The sequence below is a fragment of the Aedes albopictus genome, chromosome 3, assembly GCF_035046485.1.
Source record: "Aedes albopictus strain Foshan chromosome 3, AalbF5, whole genome shotgun sequence".
Lineage (NCBI taxonomy): Eukaryota > Metazoa > Arthropoda > Insecta > Diptera > Culicidae > Aedes > Aedes albopictus.
The window spans coordinates 410,793,963-410,810,880 of record NC_085138.1 but is presented as its reverse complement, the minus strand read 5'-3'; the positions used below and the strand labels follow the sequence as shown (position 1 = coordinate 410,810,880).

General features: G+C 41.2%; 1 protein-coding gene across 1 annotated transcript; it reads left to right on the top strand.

Annotated features, from left to right (window-relative positions):
* Positions 1–218: 218 nt before the first annotated feature.
* Positions 219–7,470, top strand: LOC109403422 (CCR4-NOT transcription complex subunit 9). Its single transcript, XM_019676253.3, has 4 exons — positions 219–490; positions 584–1,254; positions 1,314–1,405; positions 6,340–7,470. The coding sequence occupies exons 2-4, from the start codon at positions 625–627 to the stop codon at positions 6,518–6,520; spliced, it is 903 nt and encodes a 300-aa protein (XP_019531798.1). The 5' UTR covers positions 219–490; positions 584–624; the 3' UTR covers positions 6,521–7,470.
* Positions 7,471–16,918: the final 9,448 nt, after the last annotated feature.

The following is a 16,918-nucleotide window of genomic DNA, read 5'->3' as shown; positions in this document are numbered from 1 at the left end:
TCATTACAATATACATTATTGTAGCTGGTACACTGTATGGTGCAGGAATGGTTTTCACCAAACACCCTATGGTAAGTTTTTATCCGGGAATCCAATTATGAAATAATCCGGATACCCCTAAAGAACCCAATTCTTGATGGATGGCCGATGCGGCAACGGATGTCAAAACAAATCATGCAACGCATGTCTTTTCTCACTTCAGTTTTGCGTTGGTGTGCGTGTGGGACGACGCTCCTTTGACAGCGACGGCCGATTTTCTGCCACCAGCCGTGAAGAAAAAGAACAAAAATCGCAACGGAAGCCACTAGAAAAGCAAGCAAAAGGGTGTCGCGCAGGAAAATCGGTGAAATTGATCCGGATTTTTCCTGGGAAATTCGTTGCTAAAGTGAGTGATTTTGTGCGAAGCGCTGAGAAGGTGTTCGAGTGAGGAGGAATATCTTGTTGGTTGGCATCGGAACGTGAAATTCAGGTGGTTTTCGACTCGTGAAAGGTTGGTACGGATTTGCTTCTTCTTCATTCGGGTGTTCTATTTTTAGAATGGAAAAAAATATTGTTCTTGTTTTTGTTTTATTGTTGGTTGCAGAGCGTTTGATTCGGGATTCTTTCAAGCTGGCTGCCGCAACGATGACCACCCAGCAGAGCCCCGCCAGTCTGCAGGCGGCGGCCAATAGCGAGAAAGTCTTCCAATGGATCAACGAGCTGTCGAATCCGGAAACGCGTGAAACCGCCCTGCTGGAGCTGAGCAAAAAGCGCGAATCGGTGCCTGATCTTGCTCCGATGCTGTGGCACAGTTTCGGAACCACGGCGGCACTGTTGCAGGAAATCATCAACATCTATCCGTCGATCAATCCGGCCACTCTGACGGCTCACCAATCGAACCGGGTCTGCAACGCGTTGGCCTTGCTGCAGTGTGTGGCGTCCCATCCGGAGACCCGATCCGTTTTCCTGGCGGCCCATATTCCGCTGTTCCTGTATCCGTTCCTGCACACCACGTCCAAGACGCGTCCATTCGAGTATCTGCGGTTGACCTCGCTCGGAGTGATCGGAGCGCTGGTGAAAACCGACGAGCAGGAAGTGATTACCTTCCTGCTGACCACGGAGATCATTCCGCTGTGCTTGCGGATAATGGAATCCGGCTCAGAACTGAGCAAGACGGTGGCGACGTTCATCCTGCAGAAGATTCTGTTGGACGATAGCGGCCTCTCGTACATTTGCCATACGTACGATCGATTCTCCCATGTGGCCATTATTCTGGTAAGAATCGGTGTGGAGAGCAACTGTAAGAGGGATTTTCAACGGTTTTATTGTTTCAGGGCAAGATGGTCATCTCCCTCTCGAAGGAACCCTCAGCAAGACTGTTGAAACACGTTGTTCGGTGCTACCTGAGACTGTCTGATAATCCAAGGTTAGTAATTGTAATTGTAATTGTTTTATTTATTCATAACGATAACCTATTGGATGTACCATATATAAGGTCAAGGAAATTTCAGTTTGGATATTAAACATTGTGACAGAGTAATAAATTAACAGAATTACGAGTTTGACAATACAAAAGTGAATAGGCAAATTTCTAAATGTAGATTACAAGTAAGTCAATAACTACTTAAATTAAACTTTTCATAGCTGTTTTAAATGATGTTAAAGTTGGTTTCTGTTTCGTGGTTAGTATCTATTCTAAAGGCTATGAGTTAAGAGATGGATTTCGTTTTCAGAGTTCTTGCGATTCAACAAATCGGAAAGTTGACGAATGACGAACTTGCTATAATTTATAGTTCTAAGGGTTCATTTGAATATAACGTAATGAAATTTGACAACTTCAGATCCCCTCTCTCCCAACTTTTGTATGGGACTTCTGGGTTCCCAAACTTCTTGTTCTTGCAGATTTTCATAATCAGAATAGACTTGAATCACTGTTGAAACACTGTTTTTTGGGGTACCAAAAGGAATTTCTGCTAAATAGTCCAGACTTACGAAATTTTTGTTTGGTTCGAATTCAGATCCTTTCTGCAATCCATCGCGATATGGCCGAATTTGTGACAGTCCTTGCATTTTGTTTCCTTACATGGCTCACGCTCAGCTGCCCGCGGATTGGTTACGGCTTGCTTGTTTAGCCTATACGGGTGTACAAACTAACCAACAAACGCAGTTTTGCCCGACGATGAACGAACTTTCTGCTGCAGTTTTGTTTTAATAACACCCCTAGTGATCGTAATACTGGAGTTTTCCAGTGCCATCAGCATGTGCTTGCACTCTTCAGGTAGACCAGCTAGAAGGAGGGTCCCAATCCACTCCACGGATATCTCAAATATAACCCTGCGCAATAGAGGCACAGTAGAGATGATTTGGATGTTGGAACTCATTGAATCGCATAATGAGAGATTTGTAGTGGCGAGTTTCCTTAGCCTGGTCAGCCCATTATCTTCAAAGGCGGGTTCCAGTTTTGCCCATACTTTGTTAGCCGTCTTCGCATCTTGTACGTGAACATAGTTCACGGGGTCCATAAGCAAAATTATCCTTGCACGAGCCTTACGGTCCTTGACTGCATCGTATCCTTCAGTTTCAGAAGAGGGCTTCATAACTTCCCAGAGATCCTCTAGATCCAGGTACATAATGTTTCAACAGCAAACTTCCATGTTGTCCAGTTGTCCCGACCGGTCATCGCTCTATTGATGGTAAACTGGAAAGGCTGTGACTGTAATGAGTCGCTTGAGGATTCTCTCTTCTTACGACAACTGATTGAACATCATCTCCCGTTCCGCTGACGCAAAACCATTTTCTATCTTCAATGGCGCTGTCTATTTTATTATATCAATACATACTTTAATTGTATTAAATGATCGTTTATAAAAGTCCATCTAGTAGACAGTAGAAGATCTTTTGTTTCGGCAAACAAAATTAATTTGACACTTTTATAATAATTTATATAATAATATAATAATTTTATAATTTTCCCAAAATGAATTCAAGTTTTGTCAAAATTTGTTTTCAAGTACCTATCGGATCCAAGCACAACTAGAAGAAAATTTACTTTTATCTCAAGAAATGGCTTGCTTCATCCTCTGAGATGCATATTTCTATAAGAAAAAGTGAGAAAAGTGGTATTTGCAACGGAGAAAGGGCATTTTTGACGAAGTCATTCTTTCAACAAGAAATTTCCCATTTTCCTGCTACCTGGTGTTGAAGTGAGCGTAAGCTTTCGTTAAATAGACTTGTTAGAACATATTGCACACACATACTATAGTTTATTGCATTGCTAACTGGACTGCGACAAAGTGCGTAATCTCAAATAAAAGTGCGATATTGCATCAAATCGTTCCGGTGTCTTCACCACACTTATTCATCACGAGCTAATGAATAAGTGCGGTGAAGACACCGGAATGATCTGACGCAAAATTGCACTTTAATTTGAGATTCCGCACTTCATCGTCGCACTTATAACTGCGCAATGCGCAATACTACATTAGTGACCCGATTTTATCAGCCCCTTTTCAGATCACATTTTTTGCTCTCCTCAAAAACCTGTACAGTTTTTCAAACTTTTTATTCCTCTATATTCTGCATTTAAGCTGTAGTTTGATGATAAACAGGAATTGATTGGTTAAAGTTTGACCGCAAGATAACGAGAGCAAAAAGTTTGTCGCAAAATGGGGCCGAAAAAATCGGGTCTTTACTGTATTATGGAAGCGTTCATGCAAAAATTTGAAGATTTTCATTATTTTTTAAATGAAATAACAGCGATTTTCTATGTATGCTTGAAGCACCTTAAATCAATCATCCGGTATAGTTAGTTCACGACTCAAGTTAAGGGTCAAGTTAAACATAAACATGCTTGAATCTACCATGACAATAAGTGAACTGTCAAATTATCAACCATAAATATTGTTGATGTAAGCATATTATGATTGAATCAACCATACTTCTTGTTCTAAAGAGATCATCAATCCTGCTTAATTCAAGCTTCCATTATTCTTCGACCTATTATGCGCAATACAATCTCGAAATAGGATTATATAAAAGTCAGTGCACAAATATGCTTGTTTGGGACCGCAATATGATTGACTTGACTTTATTTTTTTCTCCGTGTAGTACCGCTACTGACGTGGCAAACGCTGAGGGCGTGGCAAACCAGTCACACGAACAGTCGCGACATTGGACTTCTGTGGCTAGTAACCAGTCTTGTGCATTATCACCATCATAACACAAAAAAAGCCGCAACATCAACATTGCCCTTCTTCCTCCATCAACGCTACAGCCGACCGTCTCTATGTTGCTATCGAACACATTCGAGACGAACGCATTGATACGGTGGCTGCCGCCGCCACGCTCTTTCTCTGCAAATCTCTTGAGTAGCCGAACGCTTCTTAACCGTCGTTCCGACGCAGAGCTATGTCACTCAATGCTGGGTGACTCTCGTCTGAAAATGCCAGGATGAGGGTCAATTTGTTAAGTAGTATTGCATGGCGTAGCAAACACAAACATAGCAAGCCCTATGAATAGAATGCAAAGCGTAGAACAAAAACTCGCTTCGGTGTTTCATCGTGTGGTTCGAAAACAAGAGACGATCGCTGCTGTTGGATGTGGTTGACTCTGCATTGAACGAGGGTTATCTTGAGTGGCTTTTGCGTGAATCGATTATGTTTTGATGGACTGCGTTTGTCGTATGAAATGATAGTTAGAGCGAGTGTCATTCGACATTGACCAATGAGAGTCTAATAGAGGTGAGGAAGAAGATACTTCGTGTGCGTGAGATCCGTGTCTGGTGCAAAACATGTCACTACTACAAGCAAAGCGAGCTCCCATAAGAACGCGTGTCAAATAGTGACGTCACTATTTGTGTTTACATTTTTCTTTCCTTACTAATACATAGCCATCTCTTCTTCTTCCTCACCTGTAATATACTCTCATTGGACATTGACCATCCTGAAACTGCACAACCCTGCTAGTAACTGCTATCTAATGCTTCGTCTAACGCAATTTGAATGTTTTCTTCCGCTTGAACAACAGCAATAATGATATCTTCGTCTGGTTGATGATCAGGTCAAGTGTGATAACACATCTTTGCAAACGTTTCGCTGTATGCAAAGGTATTCCAAGATACTGATATGGTCTTTTTTTTTTCTTGTCCCGCATAAAAACTGTGCTGCTGTGTTTATAGAGAGATTGCTAAGCTTGAACCCTAGGCTTGTGCCGATGTTATGATGGTTACGAAAACATTGCACTGGTGGGATAGGGATGCCAATTCCTTAAGGTATACTGTTACAAAAAAAAGAAAATAAATTATTACAAAATATCAATAAATCACTGAACGTAGAACCTTATTGGCAATCAAATGTGAGGTGGAGTAATGCAAAATATTCAACTATGAAAGCAAAAATAACATATTTCTGGTCAATACATTGCATGAAAGTTAGGAGAATCTACAATAATTTCACTTTTCTTCCTTTTTTATCATTAGTAATTGAGTCCAGGGTTCGTAATTTACTGTCAATAAGTGCACAAACAAGAGACATTACAAACGGACACAGTACAACACAGAACAGAAATATGCCATGTTATCCAGGTGGATAACACCTTCCGATCACAGGAAGACTGAAACCTCGTTGTAATTGAATTGGGTCCATCCGTAATCCTGGCTGGAATTGTATTTTATTCGGCAGTTCGCCTTTTAGTTGACGATCATTGCTGCTGTTTTTATAGCTTGATTTTGTCTAGGAAAACTAAACCTATTCGCGGGCATTCCGATTCGGGTTTTATCACTAGAGTTCTAAAACTTGAAGTCCGTGTCAGGGAATGGTTTATGTGAGGGAGTGTTCAACCTAGAGGAAGCGAAGGATTTACTCTTTATTGCCGTCGAGATAATACAGAATTTCCGTACCTCAAAAACTCTCTCTTCCAAAAGGGACTGGTTACTCGAAGATATCCACTCTGTGGCTTGTTCTAAAACAAGATTCTCCTCCAAAAGGGACTGGTTACCCGAAGAAAATTAGGTGGTTTCGGATATTTCAAAACAAAGAGTCTGACTTGAATCGTACTAGAATCTACCGCGAATGCTTTATTCATGGAACGGGGTCCCCTTATAAACATTTGGAAAAGTATCTCTGTAACCTGAATCTTTGCTGAAATGTATCATCGTCTACACGAACAATCAACGCATTTATCAAGAATATCAGGATTACTGGTTCAGAATGGCAGTAGTGAATCTACAGACAGACGGATATGAATTCGAGGTGGCGCGTGTACTCGGAGAATGGCTAGTGCATTATTTGAAGATTTAAATTGTGAGACACCTTGGACGTTAACAACGTAATATTCACCAATATTCTTCCTCTTCTCCCGCAGAGCTCGAGAAGCGCTCCGCCAGTGCCTGCCGGATCAGTTGCGCGACGGAACGTTTGCTGCCTGCCTCCAGGAGGACAAATCCACCAAACCATGGCTGTCGCTGCTGCTCAAGAATCTAGAGACCGTAACCGTACCTGGGGCCGACCCGCGGCAAGTCGGCATTTCGCCACTGACTTCCTAATAAACCACAAACATGGCATGCAGAGTCAACCTGAAGTTGGGAAGTTGGGTGGGTGGGAGTCGAAATCCTGCGCGATGCATTGTGTTCCTGAACCAAGAGCCACGTGTGACCACCAGTCGACAAAAGGATGATTTACGATTATCATAGATTACAGTTTATTGAAAAATGCACATCAAAAAAGCTTGCCGACGTTGGTAGAAACATGGTACAATTTACCAAAGTTGATCTTTGGTGAATTCGACCAAAAATCTCAACACCAAAAGCGGTGATCTATTTTCCGTGTGTTAACTACAACAAGATTGACTTATTTAACTTATTTTCCTTACCTCTTATTTGCTTGCAATCTTGTTAGATCCAAATTGTTGAAATTGAACCGAATAACACGTTTGAAATTGTAAAGACTCAAAACTAGTTTCGAAGGGTAAGAAAACGATAGCCAGCTTGGTTTATATCTCTAAAACATAAGAATGAGTACCTTAACGGTTAAATTGTGCTAAGATATTAACAAAATTGTTTTTCTTTATTGGAAAGTAAGCACAAGAACTCAACGAACCCCTCTCGTAAAAAAAAACTTGAATGACCAGCATCGATGAATCGAATGAAAAGTTTGAAATGGGTCTTTTAATGCGTTTTGTCTGTCTGTACTGGAAGGATCTTCGTTTGTATTTGCATTGGATGAAACTTGATGCCCTTTTTATTCGAAGTCATGTGAGTATTTCCATTTTTCTCTATTCTATAAGCAATCGATTTTGTAAGACGATAAACAGTATAGGTACACAGAACAAACAAAAAAAAAAAAAATACGAATTATTGCAAAGCACTCAGTAAGGGCGCCCAGAGTAGATTGGTGTTTCGGAAGAATACGATGGAAAGAGATGGATATACAAGTAGAGATACCGGTATCGTTAGAGATCAGTGATATGTTTAATATAATTAATAATGAAGATAGATTCAGGTTCTGGAATCCTAGAAAGAAATGTCCTTTTGCTTTTATTAACCCTTCAGCGCGCGCGCAGTTGTAAAAAGTACAACACTACCTAAAAACCTCGCATTTCGTATACAGCGCGAGCGCGGTGCAGTTTCGGTTGCTTGATGGCGCGCGTCCTGGAAGGTTAAATGAGCTTTTTTATACATCCAAACATTCCTACTCTTACGTTACCCAATCCTAACCCACTTTCTACCTTACCGGTCAGAATAAGGCTTGAATGTTCTCTGCTGTACATTGGAGTCGTCTCCAGTCTACTCGGTCCATGGCTGGGTGTCTCCAGTTCCGCGAAGGGTCTGCAAAGCGCCCTCCACTTGATCGACCCACCTAGCTCGCTGCGCACCACGTCTTCTTGTACCGGTCGGATGACTCTCGAGGACCATTTTAATCGGGTTGCTAGCCGACATCCTGATGACGTGACCCGCCCACCGTGGCCTCCCGATTTTCGAGGTGTGGACGATGGTTGGTTCTCTCAGCAACTGATGCAGCTCGTGGTTCATTCGTCTTCCCGAAATCCGTTCGAAAATTCCAAGGACGCGTTGGTCCTCTGCACGTAGAATCAATGCTTCGTGCCTATTGAGGACTACCGGTCTAATCAGCGTGTGGCGGCAAACTTTGTTCGATCGTAGAGTTCTGCGGAGTCCGAAGTAAGCTCGATTTCCTGCCACAATGCGTCTCTGAATTTCTCTGCTGGTGTCGTTGACGGCAGTCACCAGTGAGCCAAAGTACACAAACTCTTCAAACGCCTCGATTTCATCACTAAATCAAATTTGCGAGGTATAATATCAATATCATCAGCGAAACCAAGCAGCTGAACGGACTTCGTGAAAATCGTTCCTCTCGTGTTTATCATCACTCTCCTTATGGAACCCCCTCTAAAGCGATGTTAAATAGCCAGCACAAAAGACCATCACCTTTCCGTAACCTTTTGCGAGATTCGAAGAGGCTCGAGAGTGTTCCTGTTACTCGAACTACGCACATCACTCGATCCATCGTCGCCTTGATCAATCGTATCAGTTTATCCGGAAATCCGTATTCGTGCATAATCTGTCACAGCTGGTCTCGGTCGATTCTATAACGCCGATTTAAAATCGATGAACAAGTTATGTGTGGGCACGTTGTATTCACGGCATTTCTGCAACAGTTGGAGGATAACAAACGTCTAATCCATCGTAGCGCGTTCACCCATAGGCATCGCTCAGTAGTATGATCGCGCGATAGTTCCCGCAATCCAATTTGTCGCCCTTTTTATAGATGGAACACACGATACCTTCCATCCATTCCTCCGGTATTATGCGTTGCGCGAAAATTTGTACGCGTAAGCGCCCATACAGTTCCGCCTGTAAGAAAAACCCTTTCGGTGTTTTCGGCGCAGTATTCCTTGGCCAATTCGCGCACTTATTGTAGAAGACACCATAACGATTAAACATACCAGCGGAGGTCTATTAGCGATTTTGCACCTTCTTCGCTCTCTATTTTCTTGCAACGGGTAATAATACTTCCTCCTCGCAAATCTTAACCCCAATTCACCCAGCGTAGTACTCTCGCGAGTGCTTCTCGATCTTATTTTAAAAGCTCGTTTGGTAGTTGATCTGCTTCAGCGATTTTGTTGGTTTTCAACCGGCCAACTTTCTTGTCAATCTCTTGCAGATTAGGAGCTGGAATTCTTTCGTCCTGCGAACGTACTCCTGTAGATTTGTTACCTTAACACCTTCGGTGCTTGCTTGCAACGCTCTCGTAATGCTGCCACCACCTCATGTTCGCTCGTGCCTCTGCGCGAGCGGTTCAGCTTCTCGTAGAACTTCCGTGTGTCTTGAGCGCGGTACAGCTCTTCTATCGCTTCGCGATCTCGTTCTTCCCGCCGGCGCTTCTTCCTCCGGAAGACTGAATTCTTCCTGCTCCGCGCCTGTCTATAATGTACTTTAATCGTTTAGAACGAATTTATTTTGAAAGTTCTTTAGAACATCTTCCATGGATCGCTTCAGAATTTTCTTTGCAATTTTCGTTTGAGTATCCTCCAGAGAACTCGCGAGAACTCTATCAGGAAATCATCCGCGGATTTCTTCAGAAGGCTCCTCCAGAAATTTATCCACGGATTCCTTTAGGAAATCCTTATTAGATTCTTAAATTTCAAAATTAATCCATGGATATTTTCAGAAATAACTCAAAAACTTCGGTCGTAAAAACTTCCAAGGTTCCTTAAAGGAACATCTCCGACGTTTTTTTTTCAGATTTTTTTCCATGAATTCATTAAGAAATTTCTAAAGAGGTTCCAACAGATAATCACTTATTAATTTCTTCAATAAATCTTTTAGATGTATTTATTTGGGTTCATTCTGACGTTCCACCTTGCATTAGTAATTTCTTAAGAAGTCTTCAAAATTCTTAATCTTAATTTTAAAAAAAATCAACGGAAATTCATCCAGGGATTCCTTTAAAATTTGTTACAGGAATTCATGTACAGTGAAACCTCCATGAGTCGATATTGAAGGGACCATCGACTCAAGGAAATATCCAGTAGTGGAACAAATATCCTTTGGGAAGCTTTTTGGAGGGACCATCATAGTAACCCAGAAATTATTTTTCAGTATGGAAAAATTTACCTCCATGAGTCGATATCGATTCAAGGAACATCGACTCATGGAGGTTCGACTGTAGAAATTATTTCAACCCTCCTTGTGCATTGGGGTCATTTTTTTTTACCTTAACCGTATACTCCGCCAGCGAACTGTTCCCAATATGATGCATTAGGAAGGTTAAATATATTTTAATAAACTATTCCAGTGGTTTCGAAAAAAAGCCAGATATTTCTTCAGGAAGTCCACCAATGTTTGTTTAGGGATTCCGTGGAATATTCACATGCATGCGTCCTGAGTTGTTTTCAGAGATTCAAGGAATTCCTCCAGAGATTATTAGATTATTACTTTCAGTGATTGAGGCAGGAGTTCTTCCAGCAATTCAAAAATATTTTCTAAGAATTTCGGCGGGAATTGCTTTAAAAATATCTTAAGGATTTTTTTTTTCTGGGAATCTTTGCAGGCGCTTATCTATGCGTTTTTCCAGGTATTGGCTTTTTTTTTGTTCACTAATTCGTCCACAGATATCTAGAAATGTCTACACACAGACAAACAGACGTAACACTCTTCAAAACGGCTTGGCACATGCATTTAACGATCAATTTAAATTTCATTTGATTTGCGCGATCATTCCACCAGATGCGCTAGTGCCAACGAAAATTACAGGCGATTTGTGTAGTAGTGTGCGTGTTAGCAAACGTCAAATCGAAATCCATCATGGCCGACAGTGTCGCGCGCGGCTCTACCAACAGATGGCGTGTGCTCATTGAAAAGACACCGGACAAAAGTTTTTGATGAATTTCCTCTAAGAGTTACGTCTGTTTGTCTGTGGTCTACATAAATCCTATAGGGATTGCTTCGGATATTCTTCCCAATGTTTCTTTTAGATTTCATTGAGAAATTCCTCCAGTGATTTATGCAGTAATTCCTCCAAGTTTTTTTTTTAGAAATTGCTTGTGTGGTTCAATCAGTAATATACCCTAGAATTTCTTGTTCAGGAATTTTTCAGAAGCTCTTCCAGAAATTTCCAAAAACTACTGAAGAGTTTTTCGAGAAATTAAAGAAAAATGGAGGTTTGACACAAGAAATTTCCTAAAAACTCTTGGAAGTACCTTTGGAAACTGTTAGAAGGAATTTTTGAAATTTTGTTTTTGAAGAAATTCCTGGACAAAAGAGTGTTGCCACCCCAAATCGCCGATCGACTAGACGTGATTTAGATGAAGCTTTACAATTCTTTTTAAAATGGGAAACTAAAAATTTTCCGCTGAAAAAATACTACTTCCGAGAGGACCAGCCATCAACGACGCAGCAGAGAGCACCATCGGGTACGTGGAACGGAATCGACGGAACGAATGGTTCGACGAAGAGTGCAGAACGGTTTTGGAGGAGAAGAACGCAGCGAGGGCGGTAATGCTGCAGCAAGGGACCCGACGGAACGTGGTACGTTACAAACAGAAGCGGAAACAGCAGACCCGCCACTTTCGGGAGAAAAAGCGCCGCCTGGAAGAATCGGAGTGCGAAGAAATGGAACTGCCGAGCCGTTCCCATGAAACACGGAAGTTCTATCAGAAGCTCAACGCATCCCGCAACGGCTTCGTGCCGCGAACCGAAATATGCAGGGATAAAGACGGAGGCCTCTTGACGGACGGACGGGAGGTGATCGAAAGGTGGAAGCAGCACTTCGATCAGCACCTGAACGGCGTGGAGAACATAGGTACGGCAACGGGGGAAACGACAACGCCAGTGCAGCGGAGGACGGAAATGAGCCAACTCCCACGCTGAGAGCAGTTAAGGACGTCATTCACCAGCTCAAAACCAACAAAGCAGCTGGTAAGGATGGTATCGCAGCTGAACTCAGCAAGATGGGCCCAGAAAGTTGGCCACCTGTCTGCATCGGCTGATAGTCAGGATCTGGAAAACCGAACAGCTACCGGAGGAGTGGCAGGAAGGGGTAATCTGCCCCATTCACAAGAAAGGCGACCATTTGGAATGTGAGAACTTCAGGCCGATCACTATTTTGAATGTCGCCTACAAAGTGTTATCCCAGATCATCTTCCGTCGTCTATCACCTAAAACGAATGAGTTCATGGGAAGTTATCAAGCCGGCTTCATCAACGGTCGGTCGGCAACGGACCAGATTTTCACCGTAAATCCTCCAGAAATGCCGTGAATACCAGGTTCCGACGCATCAACTGTTCATCGACTTCGAAGCGGCATACGGCAGTACCGACCGCGCTGAGCTATGGAAAATCATGGACTAAAACGGATTTCCTGGGAAGCTGACTAGACTGATTAAAGCAACGATGGACGGTGTGCAAACCTGCGTAAGGGTTTAGGGTGAACTATCCAGTTCAATCGACTCTCACCGGGGACTGCGAAACGGTGACGAACTCTCATGCCTGTTATGGCTAACAATGTTCTGTATAATCAACAAACCCACTGATCTAGTTCTCAGAGTAGTTGAGAGCCTAGGGCAGAGCATCTATTCAATATGTGAATAAAGATTAGTTATGTTATGACAACGAACTGCCTCGGTCGCCCTTACTCATCAAGAAGAAATGTCTTTTTCAATATATTTTACGGAATGTAACAATGCCTACTCTTCAAAATCGCTCTGGAAGGAGTGATGCGACGAGCCGGGCTCAACAACCGGCGAACGATTTTACAAAATCCGGTCAATTTGTGTGCTTTGCGGACGGCATGGACATTATCGCCAGAATATTTGGAACGGTGGCAGAGTTGTACACCCGCCTGAAACGGAAAGCAGCAAAGGTCGGACTGGTGGTGAATGCCTCAAAAACAAAGTACATGCTGGTAGGCGGAATCGAACATGACCGGATCCGTCTGGGTAGTAATGTTACGATAGACGGCGATACCTTCGAAGTGGTAGAGGAATTCGTCTACCTCGGATCCTTACTGGCGGCTGAGTCAGTAAGGTCTGAGTCAGCCGGGCTGACAACAACGTGAGTCGTGAAATTCGAAGGCGTATCATCAGCGGAAGTCGGGCCTACTACGGGCTCCAGAAGAATCTGCGGTATAAAATGATTCACCTACTCACCAAATGCACCATGTACAAAACAGTGATAAGACCGGTGGTCCTCTACGGACACGAGACATGGACCATGCTCGAGGAGGACCTGCAAGCACTCAGAGTTTTCGAGCGGAGAACGGTGTGTGGCGGAGAAGAATGAACCACGAGCTCGCTGCACTTTACGGCGAACCCAGCATCCAGAAGGTGGCCAAAGCCGGAATGATACGGTGGGCAGGGCATGTTGCAAGAACGCCGGAGAACAACCCTGCAAAGCTGGTGTTTGCAACTGATCCAGTTGACACAAGAAGGCGTGGAGCGCAGAGAGCACGATGGGCGGAACAGGTTGAGCGTGACCTGGCGAGCATTAGGCGTGACCGAGGATGGAGAGCAGCAGCCACAAACCGAGTATTGTGGCGTACTATTGTTGATTATGTCTTGTCTTAAATGTGATGTTGTACAAATAAATGTATGTATGTATGCATCTCCTGGAATTGTATCTTTTGACGAAACCCTAAGTAACCACGGTGCTGAAGCCAACATGCATGCAAATACGGTGTATGTAAGTTTTCATGTAAAGCAGAGATGGGCAATTATAGAATCAAATAAAGATTAAAATTGTATAATCTTGATACAGTGTTCAGCGGCATAATTGCCTATTTCCACTTTAAATAAGCTTCAAATGTTCATGCAAAGTAATGATTAGGGCATTCGTCTCTGATTCGTGTATTTCTCCAAATATTTCTGAAATATACAGAAATATTGTCAGATATTTTTTCCAGGAGTAGGGGTAGGCGGGGCATAATGAGCAGGTGGGGCATAATGAGCACCTTGTATTTTCACTGTGAATTTCCAAATTTTGAAAACAAATTGCTTGATTGTAGTTTAATTACCTCAAATCCAATGAATTGATGACGAAACATTGGTCAAAAAAGCCGTTTGCTTTGAAAAAAATAGTCAAAATGCGTTAAGTGGTCATGTACTGGGGAAATATTATAAGAATCAGCTGACCTAAAATAAAGTTTTGGAATCAAAATGAGATCGTTATGGGTATCTATCAAATTTCTTGATGTTTACTGGGCCAATGAAATGTATTTGTAACACTTTCAAAATATTTGTATAATTATTTTGTTAAAAAAATATACTTTAAAAAGTTGATAGTAGGGTGGGGCAAAATGAGCAACTGATGGAAAAATGATGAAAATTTTTAACATTTTAAACAAACGATTTTCACTTTTGGTTTTCTCTATTACGATGCATATAGTAAGGTTTTATCATTAATTTTCAATTTATTAGCTTTAAAAAATCAGTATCTGTAAATTATCACCGTTTAAAAATGCTTTAATAGTAAACTCCATGGAACCCCACCGTTCCCTACAAATTAAACCCCATAATCCCCTCATATTCTTATTGGTTGTATACCATTGTTGTATCATTGACAAGAACAGTCAGATAACATTTGATTGTGTACAATACAGGGATTGATCATCCTGCCCCACCTAGGGTGCTCATTATGCCCCACCTCTAAAAGGCAATCCACGATTTTATACGTTTTTTAAAACATTAAAGTTTGCAACATTTATAACTATATTCGAAATTTCAACGATTAGTTTTTGTCAGATAAGGTTCAAATGCGGATTATACATCAAAATTACACATTGATTGCGCTTAGTTTACTGGATTTGGTGGCAAAATGCTTAAGCTGCTCATTATGCCCCGCCTACCCCTATTTCTTATGGATGTTTCCGAAAATTCTCCAAACGTTCCAAGTAATCACGGTGCTGAAGCCGTATTACATGCAGATATACAGGGGGTGGCCAAAATGTTTGGAATATTAACAAGCTGTAACTTTTCATAGAGTTTCAAATTTGGACTAGATAGGTTAATTTTTTGCGAAGTTAGAACCGTTCTCGTAGAACATTATTTTTGAACTGTGATATCTCCGTTAATAGTTCAATAGTCTTTAAAAAGTAGGCACTTTTGAAACGTTGAAAACAATATGACTGATTGACATTTTTTGGATCTTTCTTGAAAAAATGCTAACTTTTTACATTAATGTATTTTTTTTATCTAACACGAATACACTTCATAGTGGGGTCACCAGTTAGCCTAGTGGTAAGTTTTGGATCGCCAATCTGGTGACGGCGGGTTCGATTCCCGTTCCGGTCTGGAACTTTTCTCGACTTCGCTGGGCATAGTGTATCATTGTACTTGCCTCATATTGTACAAATAAATGCAATGGCAGGCAAAGAAAGCCCTTCAATTAATAACTGTGGAAGTGCACAAAGAATACTTAGTTGAAAAGACGCAGGCCAAGTCTCAGTGGGAACGTAGAGTCACTATGAAGAAGAAGAAGAAGCAGAAGAAGAAGAAGAAGCACTTCATAGTGTAAAGTGTCATTAATAAATTTCAAAATAATATATTTTAGTTTTGATATCCAAAGATTTTCTACTTCTGTTCTCATGATATCTTTAATACGATATATAGAGCCTATTCAGATTAAAGGAAGAGCACATTTAGTATTTTTTTAGTTGCGTTGTTAATTTGACTTATTTTCCTCTATATGGGTGAAAATTGCAAACCAGTATAACTTTACTTGTTGTGAGAAAATAATACATTTATAACGTCATATCAAGTATCAATATACTGTTATTGAATTCTCAAAATTTGAATAAATTCGGTTCACTGGTTCCGAAGATATGACTGTTCAAAAATTAGTTGTCTAAACAATAATGTTTTGCGAGAACGGTTCTAGCTTCGCGAAAATTAACCAATCGAGTCCAAATATGTACACAGATCGAAAAACGAGTGTAAAATTCTGTGACATATGATGCACATAATTGGAGCACAGAAGTTTACATGACATATCATGTAAAAGTCATAAAATATCATGTAAACTTCCATTATATGTCATGTAATTCACTCAGTGTAATGACTCTGAGTGTTTACACGACATATAACACAAATTCACATGATATATCTGGGCGAACATTTGAAAAGGGCCTATCTGCTTTGCGTAAACAAACATGTTTTTGTCTCTGTAGGGCCCATCTGCATCCACCCACGCACGTCAACACCCTTATCAGAAAGAGTGTTCTTCAAGCTATCTGTTAAGGGTGTTGATGTGCGTGGGTGGATGCAGATGGGCCCTACAGAGACAAAAACATGTTTGTTTACAAAAAGCAGATAGGCCTTTTTCAAATGTTCGTCCAGATATCATGTAAACCATCATAACACTAAGTTTACAAGACTAAAATGAAGTTTACATGACGTGTAAATCTCATTATTTTTATCTGTGTAGAGGTACAGTCTCTCTAAACAAAAAAAAATACACGAAAGAACAAAAATATAAGTTCAAGCAGCAAACATTGAAGGAAATTCCTTTAGGGTCCCAAGGAAGGAATTTCGGAAAACAAAATCTGGGAAAAGCCGTGAACAAGTTTTAAGATTAATCTTTGGAGAAGCTCCTGAAGATAAGCCAAGGAAAATTTCTTGGGGAGTTCCTTATAGAATCTATAGAAGAGTTCCTGGAGACGTTTTCCAGGAAATCCATTAACATGATTGCATTTTGAAGGGATACTAAGAGGAACTTTACAGGAAGTCCTTCTAGAATCATTCTAAGACATAATGCGATATTATTCTTCTATCTGTAAACAACAGACCTTCTGGAGTTTTTTTACGTTTTCCCTTTAGATTTTTCATGCTCTCGTCATAATTTCAGGCATTTGGTTAGGAATTCACGAATTTCGTAAGAAACAGTCTCTGGAATACTATAGGAAGTTTTTTTTTAAATGATATTTTTTCTATTC

Coding starts and splice junctions, on each gene's coding strand:
- LOC109403422 (XM_019676253.3), top strand. CDS start 625: ATGACCACCCAGCAGAGCCCCGCCAGTCTGCAGGCGGCGGCCAATAGC. Junction 1,255..1,313: donor CCCATGTGGCCATTATTCTG/GTAAGAATCGGT, acceptor TTATTGTTTCAG/GGCAAGATGGTCATCTCCCT. Junction 1,406..6,339: donor AGACTGTCTGATAATCCAAG/GTTAGTAATTGT, acceptor CTTCTCCCGCAG/AGCTCGAGAAGCGCTCCGCC.